The sequence below is a fragment of the Lagopus muta genome, chromosome 22, assembly GCF_023343835.1.
Source record: "Lagopus muta isolate bLagMut1 chromosome 22, bLagMut1 primary, whole genome shotgun sequence".
NCBI lineage: Eukaryota > Metazoa > Chordata > Aves > Galliformes > Phasianidae > Lagopus > Lagopus muta.
The window spans coordinates 5431011-5450860 of NC_064454.1; the positions used below are offsets into that span (position 1 = coordinate 5431011).

General features: G+C 49.2%; 3 protein-coding genes across 4 annotated transcripts; 2 read left to right on the forward strand and 1 right to left on the reverse strand.

Annotated features, from left to right (window-relative positions):
- On the forward strand, positions 1–5021 carry LOC125703730 (T-cell surface glycoprotein CD3 epsilon chain). Of its 2 annotated transcripts, XM_048968557.1 has the most exons (7): positions 1–121; positions 238–352; positions 1113–1133; positions 1441–1641; positions 2166–2318; positions 3290–3336; positions 3684–5021. In XM_048968557.1, the coding sequence occupies exons 2-7, from the start codon at positions 304–306 to the stop codon at positions 3738–3740; spliced, it is 528 nt and encodes a 175-aa protein (XP_048824514.1). In that variant the 5' UTR covers positions 1–121; positions 238–303; the 3' UTR covers positions 3741–5021. The 2 variants fall into 2 exon arrangements, with proteins under 2 accessions (XP_048824514.1, XP_048824513.1); XM_048968556.1 differs by having other exon boundaries at positions 43–352.
- Positions 5022–6945: 1924 nt separating this feature from the next.
- On the reverse strand, positions 6946–9476 carry LOC125703729 (T-cell surface glycoprotein CD3 gamma chain-like). Its single transcript, XM_048968554.1, has 5 exons — positions 9321–9476; positions 8507–8728; positions 7994–8125; positions 7573–7616; positions 6946–7246 (listed from the first exon to the last, which is right to left on the reverse strand). The coding sequence occupies exons 1-5, from the start codon at positions 9391–9393 to the stop codon at positions 7184–7186; spliced, it is 534 nt and encodes a 177-aa protein (XP_048824511.1). The 5' UTR covers positions 9394–9476; the 3' UTR covers positions 6946–7183.
- Positions 9477–10362: 886 nt separating this feature from the next.
- On the forward strand, positions 10363–19731 carry ZW10 (zw10 kinetochore protein). Its single transcript, XM_048968529.1, has 16 exons — positions 10363–10579; positions 10647–10781; positions 11369–11470; positions 11660–11737; positions 11844–12003; positions 12229–12378; positions 12657–12848; positions 13158–13321; positions 13599–13781; positions 14239–14477; positions 15442–15513; positions 16143–16312; positions 16933–17063; positions 17432–17563; positions 18090–18292; positions 18566–19731. The coding sequence occupies exons 1-16, from the start codon at positions 10418–10420 to the stop codon at positions 18684–18686; spliced, it is 2394 nt and encodes a 797-aa protein (XP_048824486.1). The 5' UTR covers positions 10363–10417; the 3' UTR covers positions 18687–19731.
- The last annotated feature ends 119 nt before the right edge of the window (positions 19732–19850 follow it).

Here is a 19850-nt window from a genome sequence, read left to right on the forward strand (position 1 = left end):
CACCCCTTGCTGTCAATGACGTTATTTGAAGACATGCTGAGCCTCCGCACTTCCTGAGAAGTTTTTCTCATCACATGTGCTCTGTGTCTTTCTGGGCTGCTTGCAGGTTTCACTGGAAACAGTGAGTCTGCTTGGCACGGCTCCATTGCTGCCATACACAGTTCTGGGAAAAACTCTTGGGCCTCTTTCTTGTAAGCAAGAACTTGAGAAGCCAACGTGTTCTTTCTTCCTTCGCAGCCAGCTGCAGTGATGCCAATCTGATCGGGAACGATAGAGAAGAGCCAGAGAAGGAGGAGCACGAGGATGAGGTGTGAGGTGCCCCTGCCCCTCCTGGGCCTCCTGCTGTGTGTGGGTGAGTGGAGCTGGATGGGCTCCCGGAGGGATGGGAAGGGGCTCCAGGGGCTGCGATGCGCGGCAGCACGGCTGCTTTGGTCCCTGCAGCCACATCTCCTGAAATCGGTGTGTGCAGCTGCTGCCTTCCAGAGGGAGCGTTCCTCTCAGAGGGCAAAATGAGGATCCAGCCCTTTCAGCCTTGGCTCCCCACTCAGTTTCTGCTCGCTCACTGATCCGCTAAAGCACGCAGTCTCCAAAATTTAGGCAGCGGAGTGGGTGAAGCTGAGAGCTGGAGGATGAGGCACTACCTCCTCTGTGAACTGTAAGGGCCTTCAAATTCTTATTTCATTTTTGCACTTTATCCACGCATTTTCTGAACCATTTTGTGATCGTGTGATAGCTTCCACTCTGTGTACTGATCCACTGCTATCTTGGGAACAGCAGCCTTTTCCATGTCAAACTGAGCAGCACTGATCTTCGATCCATGGCAATAAAGCAGAATTGCTGAGTGTAGTCCTTGCAAGTAACTGTTTCCTAAGCAGGCTCTAAAAATCATTCCAACCTCTGTTCAGTCGTAGTCTGTTTAAAATGGCTTCCAAAGAAAGGAGCTTCACTTCAAAACAACATCCTGTCTTAGCCAACAGAATCTAATTTAGCACCAATAGGAGTGTGAAGATGTTTCTCAAGCAGCTGAATTCAGAAAGGAGATCCTTAAAGTAGGAGAAGCATATAATATCAAGATCTAATTTGATTAACACGTGTTATTCTTTCTTTTGTAGTTGGTGCAGCAGCTCAGGAGGGTGAGTGTATTTTGTTAGTACTCGTGACTAATTAAAAAAATTGAAGTAGCAGTGGTGTGTGGCCACACTGTCAACATAAAGTTGAATATTCTGTGATGACACCTTGTGATGATTTCTGCTTAGCATTGCAAAGTGGTCGGTGTGAAAACCTAAAGAAAACACGCTTGCATGCACAGGGAATTTACATTCTATAATTAGATTAAAGATAGAGCAGAGCAAATGGGGTGGGATCATGGGGGGGGGGGGGGGGGGGGAAGCTTGCCAGAATCTCCTTGTAATTATGGTTTCTCTTCTCATTGGCCCTAAGACCAAAATGAATTCACAGTGGAGATTTCTGGAACCACAGTGACAATCACATGTCCCTTCTCTGGAGACAACGTAAATTGGAAGCCAGATGGGTTAAAAGCAAAAGGCAATAAGTACACTATAGAGAATCATGACAGCTCTCCTCTCACTGTGTCTTGTGAAGAAAGTGGTAAAAAGCATGCACTGTACCTGAATGCCAAAGGTGAGTGAAAAAGCACTCAGTCTGTGAGAACCTGCATGGGCTAAAGATAAAGCAAACACCTTTCGGAGGTGGATGTTGAGATGGGCTGAGTGAATGCTGTTCTGCAGAGGCACTTTGGGCAGCTGCTCCACATTCACTGTGTAGAATTCAGCATAGGTAGGGAGAGGTTAAAGTCAGATCAGCATGAGAAGAGCAATAATGATCTAGGAGATGATTTACATTGCAGGCAGTGCAGAACAGCAGAGTATAGGTGGTACTCACATCAGCCCCTAGGACTGTTTGAAGACTGAAATGGAGTGGGGATAGAATGGCCCATGCCTTCCTCTTTCCTTTCTGTTTGCTCTTTGCTCCTTCTCACCCCAAACTGTATCTTTTCTGCTAGCATTAAGTGGATGAGTAACAAACATGAACATAATGAACAGAAAGCATTTGACTGACGCTTTGGATACGTGGCCTTTCCCTTTCACCACTGCTGCAAAGGCAGCTTGCCTGGCTAAGAGCACTTCTGTATTCCCTCCTGGCAGTGTGCACAAACTGTGAGGAGCTGGATACCTTGACTGTGACAGGGATCATCATCGCGGATCTCCTCATCACCTTGGGGGTACTGATTTTGGTCCATTACTTCAGCAAAAACAAGAAGGGGCAGTCGAGAGCTGCAGCTGGCAGTCGGCCACGAGGTAAGAGCCATTTCAGATGTCTGCTCTCCGCAGTGTGCCCTACGTGCCAAACTAAGCTCTTGTCCTTGCTGGTGGATGGAGCACCCCCTGCCTCCCACAGGGCCCCCAGAGCCTGGCCAGCCCCCACTCCTGATGCCACATCTGATGCTCTGGACTGACTTCTGTATGGGCTGCCACGTTGTGACAGAGGCTTCTTGCTCATAGGAAACCATTTCACAGGCTGCTGTGAAGCAGCATTGAGTCTGTGATGAAGCAAACACCGCATCTGTCCCAGGCATTCAAAGATCCAGAATCAGGAACACATGCAGTAGATGCATCACAACTTACTGAAACACTAAATTCAAATTTCTGGCTTCTGAGGCCTTGTTTTGGTGGCCCAGTGGGTCCAGCAGTGGGGCTGATGGATAATAAATGCTGGAGTAAAGTGATGAGGGGTTGTGACCTCATGATGCCACTTTGGAATTGTTCAAGAAGTGTCAATGGTGATATTTGTATCAGGGGGCTGCCTGTGCATCAAATGAGTGCTCACCACTCTGGCTTTGTGCAGATCAGATGTTGCCACTTTTCCAATAGCGCCCACAAAGCTGACAGAAATCTTTCAGCAGATTGAAATCCCCTGTTGTGTGCTCATCACACCTGCTGAGTGATGGGTTCAAATGCAATGCAGTGTGTTCTCATCTATTCAGCTTCCCAGGCCAGAAGGGTGTAGATCTGGTACCCATCTGTGGGGCAGATGCCTGTGGTCAAGGGGCCCTCATGCTTTCTTCTTGAAAAAGAAAGCTGATTTCCTCCTAAATGATTGTAAGACCTCAGAGCTGCAGCAGTTGGATCTTTAAGAGCTCTGAGCTCACAACAAAGTCACATGAGTTTACCCATGGTCCGTGTTACCCTGGGATCATCTCTGTGAAAGCCCCTCATGCTGTGTTAGAAGAACCATCACCATGGATGACCCCTCTTTGCCTCTGTTGCAGCTCAGAAGATGCAACGTCCTCCTCCTGTTCCAAACCCAGACTACGAGGTATGGACAACCTGCACTTTTTCCACTTCTCTTTGCTGGTTGGGGAGGGATAGCCAGAGCTGGGGATCTGTAGCATTTGTCCTGTTTTTCTCCTTTGATGTAACATCCAGTCCACCTCCAAGCTCTGCAGGGTGTGGAGGAAAATGGAGGGGAGGGTGGAGGACCTTTTCTCTGATGACACAGGGAGTCAGGAGCAGAAATGCAGTTTCCTGCAGGCTGCTCGTTGCCAAAGCATCACTCTGTTCCTGGTCTCTCTGTTGTGGTTTTCTCTGAGTACTTTATGGACTAACAGCTTGGAAAGTGTACTAAGAAGGATTCCTGAACTAACATCTCATCTGTTCCCACAGCCCATCAGGAAAGGCCAGCGAGAAGTGTATGCAGGCCTGGAACACAGGGGCTTCTGAAATTCCCCCAGGTACCAGGCTGGATGGAAAACAGAGGCAGAAGAGCTGAATGCTTTTGGCTAGCTTGCTGCTGGCTCTCTGCAGACCCGCTGAGACCAGGTGCCTTGAGGTCAGCCGAAAGCTGGACAGGACAGGCGTCCTGCTGCCCTATGCTGTTCCACCCCACGGTGTTCCTTCAGTCTGACATTAGGGCTAAGAAATCTCTGAGCCCGTTGGCAGAGAAGTTTTCCTTCTCACTAAAGGCCTGGAGAAACCATCACTCATGGTTTCTAATCTCCTTTGCCCCCTTTCTGTCTCTGCTTCAGTTGCATGCTCTGATTTCCCCTCCAATTTCATCTTCTGTCCCAAATGCCTGCACTTGCTGCCCTTTCCTCCCTGGGTAGCTGGTGCATGAAATGAGGGTTCTTCTCAGAGGGATTGACCTCTGATGCTGTCCTTCTCTAAAAGAAGAGACAAATTGCTACCAGTACGTGCAGATAGGGCCATCCAACCCATTGCCCTTCTGTGGGAAACGAGTAGGGCTGAGTGCCCTTTGCATCCGGGTACCTTTATGTCTCACATCTTCATTAAAACATCCCATAAGGGTTAGGTGAGAATTTGGCACTTTCCCAAGTCACCTGAAAGCCTACTGGGAAATTAAAGTGGTTGGCTGAGTGTGAGATTTTTGTTACTGTTAAATTATGGGGCTCTTAGGCATTTCAGATTAGATTAGATTTGACCCCCACTTAGAAATGAGTACCACGTTTTCAGTCTGACTGAAACAGCATGCCAGGGATTTTTGTGTTTCCCAGACTGAAACTGAGACCCTTGGGTTCAGCCCCAGCACCTGCACTCCATTCTGCAACAGCTGGAATTGAAAAGAATGTGTTGGGGCCATAGAGATAGTGGCCTCAAGACAAATTCAGGACAGCATCTAACTCTTTTGTGAACCTGTCCTTCCATTTTTACTGATATTTTGTGTTGTCATGTATGATAAAAACATCTATTTGAGTGGGCTGCACCCTAAAGGCTGCCCAAGTGCATTTGCTGCCCAAGAAACATTTGCTGTTTCACTTACCAGAGCTATTGCTGCATAGAGCTTCTTGTGATCTATCCTTTATTGCTTCCCTTCTCCTCTCCATTTCAGTTCTGGCACTTGAGCTCTGCTTGGGTTCTATTAGAAAGATGTCAGAGTACTTCACCATTGGTAAAAGTCTGTTTTAGCTTTTTTTTTTTTTTAATATACATTTCAAAATTGTAATATATTAATAAAATGAGAGCCAACATCCCCAGATATGCAGCAGAAAAGATTTCTTGTGCCTTCTTGTGTCTTCTTTTTTTTTTTTTACTTCCATTAAGCAAAAAGATTTTGTGTTGAGTTCCCAGCTCAGGAATAGACTGAGACTGCGCTTCTGTGGCTCTGGGGGGAGAGACCTGCACACACCGAAATGCACTGCCATGCCTTGGAGAGCTGAGCCTCAGAGCAGGGCAGGTATGAAGAGGAGCTGGAATGGGACTGGGTGTGATTTTGGGGGGCAAGAGAAATAGCTGAGGCCCCAAACACTCAACACAGCAATTCTCAACTGAGTGATCTGAAAAGCAGCACGGTGGGGCTGGTAGTAACGAAAGGAGAAAGGCCCAAGAGGTGCTTTGATGTGTGGAAACATTTCTGGCTTAAGACTGGCTCAGCAAGCCACATTTCTGTTGCTCTGCAGAGCAACAGCTCAGAAGAGAGGAAACAGCAGCAGTGGTGGGGGTTGTGGGTGGTTTAGCTTGAGTTTTAGCACAAGGGATGAACACCCTGGCGAGGATTGTGCTTCAGACTGCTGTACATACCCTGCAGGATGTGGTTTTAAAAGCAGTACAGCGGGCTTTACCAAACAAAGCTCTAAATATCTAAGAGAGAGATTGCAAGACCCAGCCAGCACTAATCCACAGCTGCTCTGAAACCACTCTGGGTCACGTTCTCATCCCCAGCATATCAGCACTGCCCCAAGGAAGCTTACCTGGCCCAGCCATACGGACCACAGCCACAGGTGGAATATGAGAAGCACAACTAAATCGACCATCTGTGGGGCTGCATGTTTGCCTCGTGTTTGCCTCAGCCACCCCACTTTCTCCTTATCTCAGTGCAATCAGCACAAATCCAGTGTCAGCATCTCTCCGTGCTTTGCAGTGCCACAGAAGCATTTCTGCATCTTCCCAAGGGCGAGGTGCTGAGCAGCCTCCCACAAACAGACTAGCTGGCAATGCCGTTCCTGCTCTCTCTCTGTTTTGTGCAGAGCATGCCCACCACGCCATGGGTTTCTCCTGCTGTTTGGGTGTGGATAGAAGCCTTTGCTATATGTGACATCTGATGGTGATGAAAGCATTGTGAACCAGTCAATCTGCCAGTCACTTCGTTTGGTAAGGCTCACGCTGATGGCTTTGTAGATGGAAAGAGGACATTGGTATATTCTACCTGTGATTGCCATATCAGTCTCACCCTTCACCAGAGCAGTTCGGAGGGGAAAAGCCACTAAGATGTGAAGAGCAGAATATTGTACAAACAGCTGACATCAAAGGAAAATGGGTCACTTTGTTGTTCAGTCTGTAAGGCTGCACCCACAGCTTTGCACAGCCTGTAAGCTGTTATCTGTGCCACAAATGCCAGATTGGAGGTCACTGACTGTGAAACTATGTATTGAGCGTGAACCCTTTTGGTACTTGCATGAAACCATTGAGTCACAAGTCAATTTGTAGCCTACTGCTCTCTAAAGCCTTAGATTCTTAGCACACAGATTCTTAGAAAAGGAGAAAAACAAAACCTACAGGTGTGTGCAGCTGGCACATAGGAGATGACCTGGTTTCTGAGGTTTCAAACTGCTACTTGGTGCTGGTTGCAATCAGCCTCCAATTTTGGCCAGTCATCCTACAAGTCAGCTCTGCTGAGTGTTGTTGTGAACCATTCTGTTGGCCCTGATCCCCAGCGTGGAGCTAAATGAGTCAGGAGCAGCAAGCTTCTCCCTTCACAAAGTCCCCACACTTCAGCTTCAGCAGTGGGTCTGGATGCCATTTGGATCCAGGCACAAAGGGGGGGCACAGCCTTGGATGCCTGCCTGCACTGGCAGAACAGTGTCCTATCAGAGCAGGTAGAAACCTCACAGCTCTGCAGGGATCCAGCAGATCACAGCCAGTGACTGCATGGCTCCCCAGGCCTTAACACAACTGACAGAACAGGAGGCCATAGAATAAGATCATCTTTAATGAGAGGAATACAGAAATGCAATGCGTCATGGAGAGAGCAGAGCGCTACAAGCAGCCCATCCTGGCAGGGAGCTGGAGGGCTCTCCAGGCAAAAACCCACACTGTCTTCTGCCAGCAGCAAGTTCACAAAGCAACACCAGGGCAGGGTGCTGGTGCTCTTTGGCACTGGCTGTGGTTTCGTTGTGTGAAGGAGCCACTGGCCCCAGTGCCTTCCTGCTTCACTTGCGGGCCTTGGCAGTTGCCAGCTGGCTGTACTGTCCATCATTCCGCTCACCAAGGGGCTAGGGAGGAAAAAAGGCAAGGCAAGTTACAACTGTGCCTGCCCAGCCTTGCGGGGCCAAGTCTCCCCTTTGCCAAGCTTTTGGCAAGCTCCCTCCACCCCCCTCAAGCTTAACAACCCCAGAGAGGGCAGAGGGCAGCTGAGCCTGCACCGTCCTACAGGTCGCTCAGGGGGAAGCCGCTGTGAACCTCCCAGCAGAGTGACAGCACCACACCACGCCTCCCCAGCAGCTGTGCCATCATGGCCATGTCATTCCAGCCACGTGGAGCTGCTGACACCTATAAATGCACACAAAAAACACACACACATGTGCACGTGCATGCTCACCTGGTAGAGCTGATCATTGGCTATCAGGTTCTGCCTGTCAGAAGCTAAATAAAGAAAGACTGCGGTCAAAGATCAGGAGGAACCATGGGCAACGTGGTGAACATTTGCAAACAAACCCAAGTAGCTGGCTGTTTTGACTTCCTCTGGTAGATATGGCAGAAAGCTGCTGTCCTGGGGATGATGTTTTGGAGAGCTTTGTATGATTGATGGCCTCTCCCAAGAAGCTAAGCTAGGGGCATAAAGGGTACACGGAGCGATCCCTCCCAGGGCTACCCTGGACAAGCTGGCTGGCTGGTGCCTGTGTCACACAGTTACTGAGATACATGGCAGTGATGGAAGTCCCCAGGTACCATGCAGCCCCAGAGATGCCCAGGCCCCCAGGCACTTCCTGTCCCCACCCGTGAGCAGGCTCTCCCCTCACCTCGTGACATGCGGCCCTTATCTTGCCCGCTGATGCAATACACAGCAATTGCCAGGAAGACAGTGGCGACAACATCTGCGACCACAATCCCTGAGATGGTGGGAGCGTCCACTTCAATGCAATTCTGGCACACTGGAAACACAAACAGCACAAAGACTGAGAACAAGATCAGTACCGGGAACTTGCCCCTGGCCTCCAACTCCAGTGGCTGTCTCTATTCTGCCTCCTGGGTTGATCTGAGCCCAGATTGCTCTGCCAGCTCAGGCAGGTTCTACTCTCGGGACAGCGGAGACCAGAGATTAAGCTTGGTTTTCCTGCGTGACCCAACCCAGGGGCACAAGCTGTCATGTGTGCCCAGCACTCTGAGCTAGCCATCCTGGAATAGCAAGCCACAGCACAAGCAGGAACGGAACCACCCTCAGGCTCTGGGAAATCAGTATTTCGCTTAAAAACTGGCTTATGTGAAAACTCTAGAGCAGTCCTGGCTCTAGAAATTGAGCTTCAAACACTCACTTCGATAGTACACCTGGAGAGGGGACGGTTTATCGTTGCCACCCAGCAAACATGTATAGATGCCTCTGGGATCGTCGTAAATTGCACCCAAGTCCAGCTGCGTCATGTTTCCTAAAGGATATTCGCCTTTCTTCCATACAATGTCTTTTTTTTGCTCTTCTTTGGTTGTTTGACATTGCAGGAACACCTTCCCACTGATTTCTTTCACAGTTATGTCCGCTCCTGTAAAATAAAAGAGAGCAGAGAATTTCATGGCTGCGTTCTCAGCCCTCACAGTGGTGCAGAGCTCCTTAGTGTCCTTGGTAGAGACGGCTGCTGTAGAAGCATTGCATTAAGTTTTTCCCTGAGCAGTGAAAAGGATGCTGCAGACTGAAATCTCTACAAAAAAAACAAATTGCTCAGTGGAAAAGCAGTCCAACGTTCAATAGACAGTTACTTAATGCAGCTCTAGTGTATAGATCCAATCCCGCTCAGAATGAAAATTAACTGGAACCAGGCATCTGCCTGGGCTCTGCTCAGTCTGCACACACGTGAGGATGATCCTGCACACAGAGCACATCACTAACAGAGTGCCACTACGAGAGAGACATTCCGACAGCGAGTGATACCTTTCCCTTAAACGCAAAGTCAGGAGCAAAACCTCAGGAGCAAGGCAAAAGAAAACATGGAGGATGATAGCGGAAACAAGCATTCCTAAGGAAAACCATGCAAAAAAACCCACAGAGTTGCTCCTTTGGCCCCTTTGCCATCCCCACGTCCCCTGTGCTCCACTGGCAGCAATCAGTGGGCAGCACCCAATGCCTTTGGGACTTACCGTGGACGCCCAACTTGGCCACAGCCACACTGGCAAGCAGCAGCCAGGTGCCCAGGGCCCGTCCGTTCCACATGGCTCAGAGCAACGGCAGCTCTGTGTGCTGCTCAGGGGAGAGGAGGCGGGGAGAGCTCTGATCGTGAGGAGTGGAGCTTCGTCAGGCAGCGGAAACACGGGGCTGAGGCTCCCCAACAACAACAGCCTCCTCCACCCCACCACAACGCCCACAGGGGGGCATGGGGGGAAGGTGTGTTAAGTTCTTTACAGAGAGAGTGGTGAGGTGCTGGAACAGCTGCTGAGAGGCTGTGATGCCCCGTCCATCCCTGGAGGCGTTCAAGGCCAGGTTGGATGGGGCCCTGGGCAGCCTGGGCTGCTGTGAAATGTGGAGGTTGGCGGTCCTGCATGTGGCAGGGGGTTGGAGCTTCGTGATCCTTGAGGTCCCTTCCAACCCTGGCCATTCTGTGATTCTGTGTGTGCCCTCACTGCACAGAAAGCCAAGCAGACCCTGGGCTGCAACCAAAGCTGTGCACTGTGACAGCTCACCTGGAGCACTGCGTCCACAGGTGGAGTCCAGGGCAGGAGAGACGTGGAGCTGCTGGAGCGCGGCCAGAGGAGGGACACAGAAATGGCGGCAGGGATGGAAGCCCTCCGTGCGAGGACAGGCCGAGAGCTGGGGCTGAGCAGCACGGAGAAGAGAAGGCAAGAGAAGGAGAGCTGACAGCGGCCCGTCAGCATCTGAAGGGGCTGTGAGAAGGGAGGGGACATACTCTATAGTGGGTCTGTGTGATGGGAGAAGGGGAGATGGCTTCAGACCACAAGAGGGGAGATTGAGGTGGAGCTGAGGAAGAAGGTTTGGCAGTGAGGGCAGTGAGGCGCTGGCACAGGTTGCCCAGAGAGGCGGTGGTGCCCCGTCCCTGCAGACAGCCAAGGTCAGGCTGGACGGGGCTGTGAGCACTGCTGAGCTGTGGGTGTCCCTGTGCGCTGCAGGGAGCGGCACCAGGCGGCCTTCAGCTCCCTTCCACCCAAACCATTCCCCTCCCCAGTCCGCAGGCACTCGCGGAGCCGCTCCCCGCCCTGCTGTGTCTCCTCCCGGCCGCCCCATGGCGCTGTGGCTCCGCTGTTCCCGTGGTGCCGCGGGGCGGAAGATGGCGGCGGGCGCGGGCTCTCTGGTGGCCGCGGTGTTGGCCCATTCGGGCCGCCTGGACAAGGAGGATTTGGGCACCCGCATCGGGCGGCTGTCCCGCCGTGTGGAGGAGCTGAAGGCAGGACCGCGGGGCGGGCGGCGGGGCGGTGCCGGTTTCGGTGTCGGTGACGGCGGTCTCTCCGCAGGGCGAGGTGTGCACCATGATCACCAAGAAGTACAGCGAGTTCCTGCCCGGCATGCAGAGCGCCGAGGAGCTGGTGGTCAGGGTGGACGGGCTGGCCCGCAACATCGATCTGCTGAGGGCCGGCGTGGAGAACGAGGTCACCGCTTTTGTCCGTTTTCTCCGGGTTTAACCCCAAACCGTGCCTCCCCCCCAGCCCCGGTGTTTGCAGAGGGCGCGGAGGGGCGGCGGCACCGCGGGGCTCCTTTGGTGACACGCGGTGCAGGGCAGGAGCAGCCCGGTGGAGCTGGGCCCGTGGCTGAGCACAACGGGAGCACTGAGCTCCTTCTGACGGCCTTTGGTGCCTCATCTCCTTCCCACGCCTTGAGAAAACCTCTGATGTACACAAAAAGAAGCCGTTTGGTGGAGTTTCTCGTGCTTGTAAGGATCCTTACGGCAGAGAGCGTGATGGGCGGCCATAGAAATTACAGACACGGTCATTATCAGGTGGCACAGCAGGTGTGCTGGTAACACCAACCTCCTGTCCTCCTCCCTGAACCATTCTGGGCAGTGGAGCCACGGGGTGGCAGCCAGCCCACAGCAGGGAATGGAACCAGATGGCCTTTAAGGTCCCTTCCAACCCAAGCCGTGATCCCGGTACAAACGTTTTCTCTCTCGTGCTTTTGTCACCATCAGGAGGAAATCTTCCCGCTAATGTTTGGCTGTAACTGAAGGTTTTTATTTCAGGTTCAGCGGGACCTAAACGTTGCTGTGGCTGAATTCACTGAACTGAAGCAGCAGCTGGAGCAGGACACGCTGGTTCTGAGCATCCTGAAGAAGCTGCAGGAGGTGAGGAGGGAATGTGGGAGTGCAGCTTCAAGTCACTGAGCAGTAGTCTGCTGCTCTGCCTGTGGAACCATGCTGAGCTTCTCTTTCAAACAGCTAACTGCAGCTCCTCTGTCTCTACCTGCATTGTTAAAAATCTTGTAGTCTGATAGCAGATACACAGTTATATATGATCCTCCTTGATTGTTGCAGTTTGATACAGCTCTGAAAGAGTACAACACTGCACTGCTGGAAAAGAAGTACATTGAAGCAGCTCAACAACTGGAAAAGGTGATAATGATTTCTTAAACGTATGGCAAAATTGTGGAGAAATACTTTCAGTAGGTTTTGCAAGGCCTGCAGTTACCCATGGCTTGTGTTTGACCTTTCCCACCAGGCACGAAGCAGCCTGAAAATGCTGGAATCCCGCAAGGGCTTTGAGCTGAAGATCCTGAAAGCACTGGGCACAGAGCTCACGGTGCAGACACAGAACATGCTCTATCATTTGGGAGAGGAATGGCAGAAATTGGTTGTGTGGAAGCTTCCTCCTTCTAAAGGTACTCTCAGTTCTAATAAGAGACTGATTCTGGGTCCGTTGTCCTGCGTGGTGGCACAAGATGCTCGGTCCTCACTTCTGATGCTCTTTACAGGAGCCACGTTTTGTGGAAATGGAGAGAGGTAGAATATTGCTTTAGCCACCAGCTGAGAAATGCAGGAGCTCCTCAGATCTGCTACATCTCAGAACATGCTTTACCAGAGAGTTGTTTCTTCCTTTTCTTTAGAAACCGTCGGCCCAGAGTCAGTGATGCATTCAGAATTGCACTTATGCACACTGCCATCAAAAGAGGAAGAGATTGCAGGCCCACCTGTTGCTTCTGTGCTGCAGGCCTTTGCTGTCCTTGGAGAACTGCGCACCAAGCTGAAAACTTTTGGTAAGGCAGCCCTGGCTTTTTCTGTTGTTCTTTGTTTTGCATTAAAAATGCTCTTTGCAGGGCCTCCATGAGTTTTGTATAGGTAAAATGGTCTTTAGTGAAACCAGACCCAATGCTTTTTGCCTCTTGAATGTTCTCTGGTACAGCTAGTCCAGGTGGGGTTTCTTCCACCTCATGTGGAGAATCTGAATCCAAGATAGGTGGGCTTTCCTGGAAATAAACCTGCCTGCCTCCTGCTGTTCGAAACCATACATTTATTTATTTACTTCATTTCTCAGGCAAGCTGTTGCTGAAATACATCCTCAAGCCACTGATTTCGTACCCATTTCTTCAGCCATTTGTAGAAGAGCAGTCAGATGCGGTCATCCTAAAGTTCAAGTCTGAGAAGCCTGACTTGGATCATTCTTCTCCTGTGGAGGTTTTTGACAAGATAAAGTTTGTTCTTGAAGTTCTCCACAAATACCTGCTGAGTAAGTTGTCTCCCTTTTGGCCTCAGTCTGAGTTGCATTTCAGCACCTTGTTCTTGTAGTTGGAGCGGAAGCTGGTTTTTAAGCAGTTGTCTGCAAGATCTGAGCAGCTTTTAATACTGAAAAATTCAGATAAATTCAGATATTGATCAGAACTGCACGTGGTTTGGATATGAGGAATATCTTCACTATGAAATTGTGGAACAGTTGAAGTACACTCTTTTGAAAGACAGGAAGACTTGAATGAACTGGTGAAGGGTCTGGTCCAGGAAGCAGGTATAGTAAAACCCTCTTCTGTTCTCTTCAATTCAGATGTGCCTGTTGAGCAGTGTGTGGAAGACAGAAAGGAGGGCAGAGTGACGCTGGCAGAACTGCTGGGTGATATGATATGGGAAGAGCTGTCAGACTGCCTCATTCAGAACTGCCTGGTGAATTCGATCCCAACCAACAGCAGCAAATTAGAGCAGTATATAGAGGTAGGTCTCAAAGTCTTTCAGGTTTATTTAGTGGAAATACCACATGACCATCTTCAGCAGAAAGCTGCAGCTAAAAGACGATTTCTGTGTGATGGTGGCCTCCACCTGAGCCAGCTTTTTCTTTTGCTGAGAGCTGTCAGGCAGTGATCTTTACAGCCAGGTTTTATCCTTTACTTCCAGCTGAGTGGAAGAACTTCTATCCAGCTTTAATTTTGTTGTTTGATTTTAGGAAACTTGCAGTCCATAGGTATCGATGGAGAATGTCTGCTCTTTTCAGGTGATTAAATCCACTGAGGAATTTGAAAAAGCCTTGAAGAAAATGCAGTTTTTGAACGGAGACACAACAGATTTACTGAAATACGCCCGTAACGTCAATTCCCACTTTGCTCACAAGAAATGCCAGGATGTGATTGTGGCAGCCAGAAACCTGATGACCTCAGAAATACACAATACTGTAAAGGTACTGCTGATGCACCATCCTGTTCTTCTCTGTGGGAAAATAACATGGCTGTTGAAGAAGGCTTGTCTAGGACAGCCCAGTCCTTCTTATGGAGGACTACTATTTGGGGATCCTGGCAAACAAGAGCTTCAGAGTCTTTTTAGAAGGTACTCAAGTAGGTTATCTCACCAGCTAGGTATTAAAATACCCAAAGCTTACTTTTGTAGGCTTTTCTGGCCAGGGTTAGAAAAAGAAAAGCCAACGTAGAGGTTCACTTGCAGGGCTTGCTTCTAGGCATGAAACTGTAGGCTTTCATGACCTTCTGTGTCATTCATAAATCATGAGACATCCAGCAGTCTCAGAGCATTTCTGCAGCTTAATGCTTACCTTGAGGCTCAAATCAGTGTTTTCTGACCTCACACAGTCTCCTTTCTCTGGGCTCTGGTTATAGTTATGCTTTTCTTTCGTTTTCCCTTAGATCACACCTGATTCCTGCGTAGCCCTACCAAAACTTCCTGATCCTGGGTCTGGAGATCATGTTAAAATGCAGAAGACTTCTAAACTCCTTCCTAACGAGGTGCTCAGTTTGGACAATGACTCTAAGCTGAGCCAGTACACGTTTTCTTTGCCCACGTGCCGTATCAGTGCATCGGTGGAGAAGCTGATGGAGCTGGCTTATCAGACACTGCTGGAGACTACAGCCAGCACAGATCAGTGGTAGGAATTACATCTCAGCCTGTAGCTTCTGGGAGTCAGATATTTATTGCCTTTGGCAACACTAAGCATCTGCTAATAGATTAGAAGGAATTCATGAGAGCAGAGGGTACTTAAAGATTAGAATTAATCATTAAAGCTGTGCTGTGTTTTGGCTGAAGGCTGTGTGCCTGGGTTTGTGCAGTAGGTTGGTGCAGCAGGAGCACTGGTTGAGCAGAGCAGCCTTTCAGGCTCTGGTTTCAGGGAGCATTCAGGTGGGTTTTGCCATATTTGAGCAGCAGTGGCAGCTCAGGGCAGTTCACAGCCTCAGTCTCTTGTTTGGGAGAAATGCTACTGCTGTGTTCACTGCAGTATCTATCGTGTGGTCTGTTTCTGTTGTTTGAAAATATAAAAGCCATTTCTTTTGTTCCAACCCAATAAGGGATGGCACCCTAAGGTTCTGAGGTGAGTTCTTGCTTTCTTTTTGCATGCGTGTTGAGTGCAAGCAAAAAACTCCAGCTCTGCATCTGTCAGGGCTCTTGAAAGAAAGCAGTGGAATGTTCTGAGAAGCTGCATACAGCCAGCTCTAAAAACTGGAGCCCACAACCCTGCAGAGGGAGAGTTTCCCAGGTACTGAATGCCCTGCACTGTGCTGTGGCAGCGAGGGCTGAGTACACGTGCATACCTGCTGGGAGGGAGGACACTGCTCCCTTTGTTTGTGGGGTCTCACATATCTCTGTTCCGACTTGTGCTCTGAAGCTCATCTCCTCCACGCTGAACTCTCAAGGTCATCACAGCTCTTGTGAGAAGCCTTTGTGAACTGTGGAGGATGTTGCCTTTATTGCCATTCCCTGGTTGATTTTTCATTTGTTCATTAAGGAGAATGTGCTTTACCACTAACAAAACCTTTTTTAAGAGAGGGGCGAGAGTCACTGGGCGCACAGATGTTAATTCAGACGAACTGACGTGAGCCTTGTTTTCCTTGTAGCTGCATACAGCTCTTCTACTCCGTGCGGAATATATTCCAGCTGTTCTATGATGTAGTGCCAACGTACCACAGGTAAGTGTGTGATGTGTGACTTCAGGCCTGCTTTGCAGTCAGCACAGCGCTGTTGGAACCATCCCACTCGATCTCTCTTTTGTCCAGCGAATCCAAAAGCTGCTGAGGACTTCCTCCAGTGGGAAAAAGCTGTTGCTTTTACCCCCTAAATAAATCATACCTGTTGCAAATTATTTGCTTGAGAGTTTCTTAGCTGGTGGTCTTATGATCAAGGAGATGGCTTTTCATATTTCTTTTGGCATGAATGAGACTGGCTCTGTGCCTGCTGGCCCTCGCATGGATGGGAGTGCAGGCAGCGTGAGCTGAAGCTGCATCTTCAGTATAAAACTGAGTTTTGCAACCTGGGTCTTACAAACCTCTGTCATATCCAGCTATTGAATGGAGCCCTCCCCCTTGGCTTTGTCATGGGGTGGCCTTTAAGATTTTTCATGTTGCTTTCCCTGTAAGAAAGAGCAGCACTGAGGATTGTATACTTCCCTTCCAGCTGGTGGCTTTATCAAGCATTGCTTGCAGTGCCTCCTTTGCAACATCGCTTTCAGTCAGACTGTTTCTGCAGCGTCCGTATGTCAGTTTAACAGAGCCAGGCCTAAATACATACATTTCTTCCTCTCCTCTCCTTCCCGAGACAGAGAGAACCTCCAGAAACTGCCCCAGCTCGCAGCTATTCACCACAACAACTGCATGTACATCGCTCACCACCTGCTCACCATGGGGCATCAGTTCCGGTACCGCCTGACCAGCATCCTGTGTGATGGAGCAGCTACTTTTGTCGACCTGGTGCCTGGCTTTAGGAGACTTGGTAATTTTACTTTTCATTCTTGAAGTACCTTGATAGGTGATGTGGTAATTAATGCTGGTTTTTGTTGCTGAATGATTCAGAATGTATCCACTGACTCAAACAGGCTGTTAATCTGTTGTTTACAAGTTTGGGGCAAGGAAATCTTGGTAGGGAGGTGTGTGGAGCTCCTGGCTCTAAGCAGTACAGCTGTACAGGACTGGGCTATTTAAACAGGGCTCACCTTGTCTGGTGCATAGTTCTAAGAGCAGACTGTTACCAGTGAGGTGTTGTGCACACAGATATTTGGGGATCTGCTGCTGACTCTTCTGACACTTTCTGTAGGTTATTCTTTGGGAGCAAGTTCTGAAATAAGCTGCCATTAGCTTAACAGGAGCCTGTCATCCACAGTGAGCCCTGCTGCTCAGCTTTCTCAGAGTCCAAGCTGTGCAAGAGCTTATTGAATGCAGTGGCTGGGCCTGGTTGAATTGGCTCTGTGAGAATGACTGGAGACTGGAAATTTCTATTAAAAATACAACATCATGGCAGGTTTATTATTCTGCACTTAGTCTCTAAATCAGCATCAGCAGAGCAAACAAATAATTCCTTAATTGCTTCTCTCTGCTTGTTTTTTTCTCCTAAAGGCATGGAGTGTTTTCTGGCCCAGATGCGAGTGCAGAAAGGAGAAATCCTGGAGAGGCTGTCAAGTGCCAGGAATTTTTCTAATATGGATGATGAGGAAAATTACTCTGCAGCAAACAAAGCCATAAGGCAGGTAGGCGAGGCAGAGCTGAAGCTGGATGTGCTGTTGTCTGTAGATGCTGTCCTTGGGCTGTGCCTCATTCTGTGGGATGCTGAGTTCAAGTCTGCTTGCACCAAGGCAGCAGTTTCTTAATCATGAAGTTTTCCTGCAGTACATCTCTATGTTCCATTGTTCAAGGAAAAGGTGTCCAGTTTCTGATAAGCTGCAATGCAAACTGAAGCCATTGCTTTCTTTTAAGGAACACCTGCTGAATGTGGTACTTCATTGCCTTACGCTTCTTTAGAGCTTGCTTTGGTCTGTGTGCAGTGCCCGTATCATTGTGTGCTTCTTCAGCATTCTTCTTGGTAGCACATCAGTAACGTGTAGCTGTTACACTGCAGGTATTGCATCAGCTGAAAAGACTGGGGAAAGTCTGGCAGGATGTCCTTCCAGTGAACGTGTACTGCAAGGCCATGGGCACCTTACTGAACACAGCGCTCTCCGAAATGGTCACTAGGATTGCTGCCCTGGAGGTAACTGCATGATGGGGACATGCCAAGCATAAGCGTGGTCTGAACATTGGTGACCTCCAGGAGCTCTTTACAAGCTGAGGTTTCAGGGGAGCCACTTTTGGTCTGTATCTTGAAGGCCCTTTGCTGTCAGTGAGGTGAACAGGGCTTTTCCTGTAGCAGCTGGGATGCTGTCTAATGCTGTGCCTGCCAAAAAGCTTTGCTTTCTTTGCTGTGCTGGCACTCCCTGTGTTTCCTCATAAACCACTCAGACCTTCTTCATAACCACTCTGCCTCGCAGTGAATCTGCTCTTGAGAAGCACAAGCCTTGTTCTGAGGTGACTGCAGAGAACTTGATTAAATAGTATTTGTGAAATACATTTGCTTGAGAATATGAAATGCTTTTTGCCTTCATGCACACAGCCCCATTTTGGGGTTCGAGTTGGTTTTTGCCTTCATCTCACTTACTGTCTAGTGATCCAAAATCACATCCAACAGCTCTTTTGTTAGCAATTTGTTCCATTCTTGGACATTCTTTGTTCAATTCTAGGACATCTCTGCAGAAGATGCAGACAGGCTGTACTCGCTCTGCAGGATCATGGTGGAGGAGGGGCCTCAAGTTTTCACTCCGCTGCCTGAAGAGGACAAGAACAAGAAATACCAGGAGGAGGTTCCAGTCTACGTGCAGAAGTGGATGACATTCAAAGAGCTGATGATCATCCTGCAGGCCAACCTCCAAGAAATAGTAGATCAGTAGGTATCTGCAGGCTCAACTGAAAAGTCTGCTTTAAATGCCATATAAGTAATTCTGGACTCAGGTTGCGTGCAGCTAACAGGCAACCAACTTGTTTTGCTTCCAGGCTTAGCACTGTTCCATGCTTGTAAATACTTGATGCGATTCAGTCTGCTTTAGCCATTCATCACAGGAGTTGGACAACTGTTGTGACTCTGTGAAAGCTCCAGAGGTTTGTTTCAATGTGAGGTTACCATGCAGTTTTGTTAACCAAAGCTCTTTCTCCCTTGTAGGTGGGCAGATGGGAAGGGACCTCTTGCAGCTGAGTTCTCCCCAGCAGAAGTGAAGGGTCTGATCCGAGCCTTGTTCCAGAACACAGAGAGGAGAGCAGCAGCACTGGCCAAGATCAAGTAGCTCTGCTAACTCCTACATGTTGCATCTTCTGATAAAGGACAGCGAACTGAATCTTTGATCTATTTCTGTTAGATTTGACCTTTCTTGTACTGGACTATAAAAGCATAGCATTGGGTGTGTGCTTCCTGGGGGCTTGACTGAGGGAGAGGTTTCCTGTATTTCCTCCCTGTATTTAGGGCAAATGGTTTGGCTCTGTGAGTCTCAGACCAGGAAATCAGAGGTGAATAGCACATGGACACTAACTGCTTCTGCTCCATCTGCCAGGCAGGTGGAATTTGGGCTTGAAAGTGCCATTTCCTCCCTGGAGGCATTATGCACAGATCCTGGGTTTTGCTTTGAGCTGGTGGGTGTGCAGTCCTGCTAAAGAAGAGGTGCTTTCTGTGGTGTTTGCTAAATCCCATCCTCTTGCATTTCTCTAAGCCCAGCGTAGGCAATAAGTCAAGTCCTCTCTCCAGCTTCTCCTAATGAGCAGTGCTGCAGGTGGGGCTGTCATGCAGGTGCTGTTCATCATCTCAAGCTTGTTTGCCTCAGGGGCCTGTAGAGGGATTTCTGTTTCTGACCCATCAATCTTTCTTACCTACAGTTTTACATCAGGGGCCACGCAGCCCCTTTGTCTCTTACCTCATCTGTCCCTGCAAATACAGATGAAACCCACGTTGGTGGTAGCATTTGGTCTCCTAAGAATGCTCAGGTGCCAAATTCTGCTCTTCCCCACCTGCTCTGCTCAGGTTTCCCTGCAGACCTTGAAGGAGTGAAACTGGAGGTGGGGAAGAGGAGACCTCATTCCTTGTCAGCTGTTTACGGGGTCAGAGCGTTTTGCACAAGTGGCAAAATTCCTCATGCTTGATTTCTCATAGCAAATATCTTAAACCTGACTTTCTGTCTTCAGTCTCACTGCCAGCTATGAAAGCCAGTTCTGCTCCTTCCTTTCCCCTTCTGCTGATGAAGCAGTAGGTCTGGCATCTGTTGTCTTTGCAGCAGTAATTTTTCTGTCCTTTAAGAATAAGATAAACGTGGATAATACAAGAAGGGAATTAAGTGTGCACCCATAGCATTGTCCTTTACAGAAGGCTTTGAGAAATATGTGTTTATTTTAATTGGAAAACTCATCCATAGCTGCTGTTGAACCACAGCCCCGAGGCCACAACGTACCTCTTTGCACAA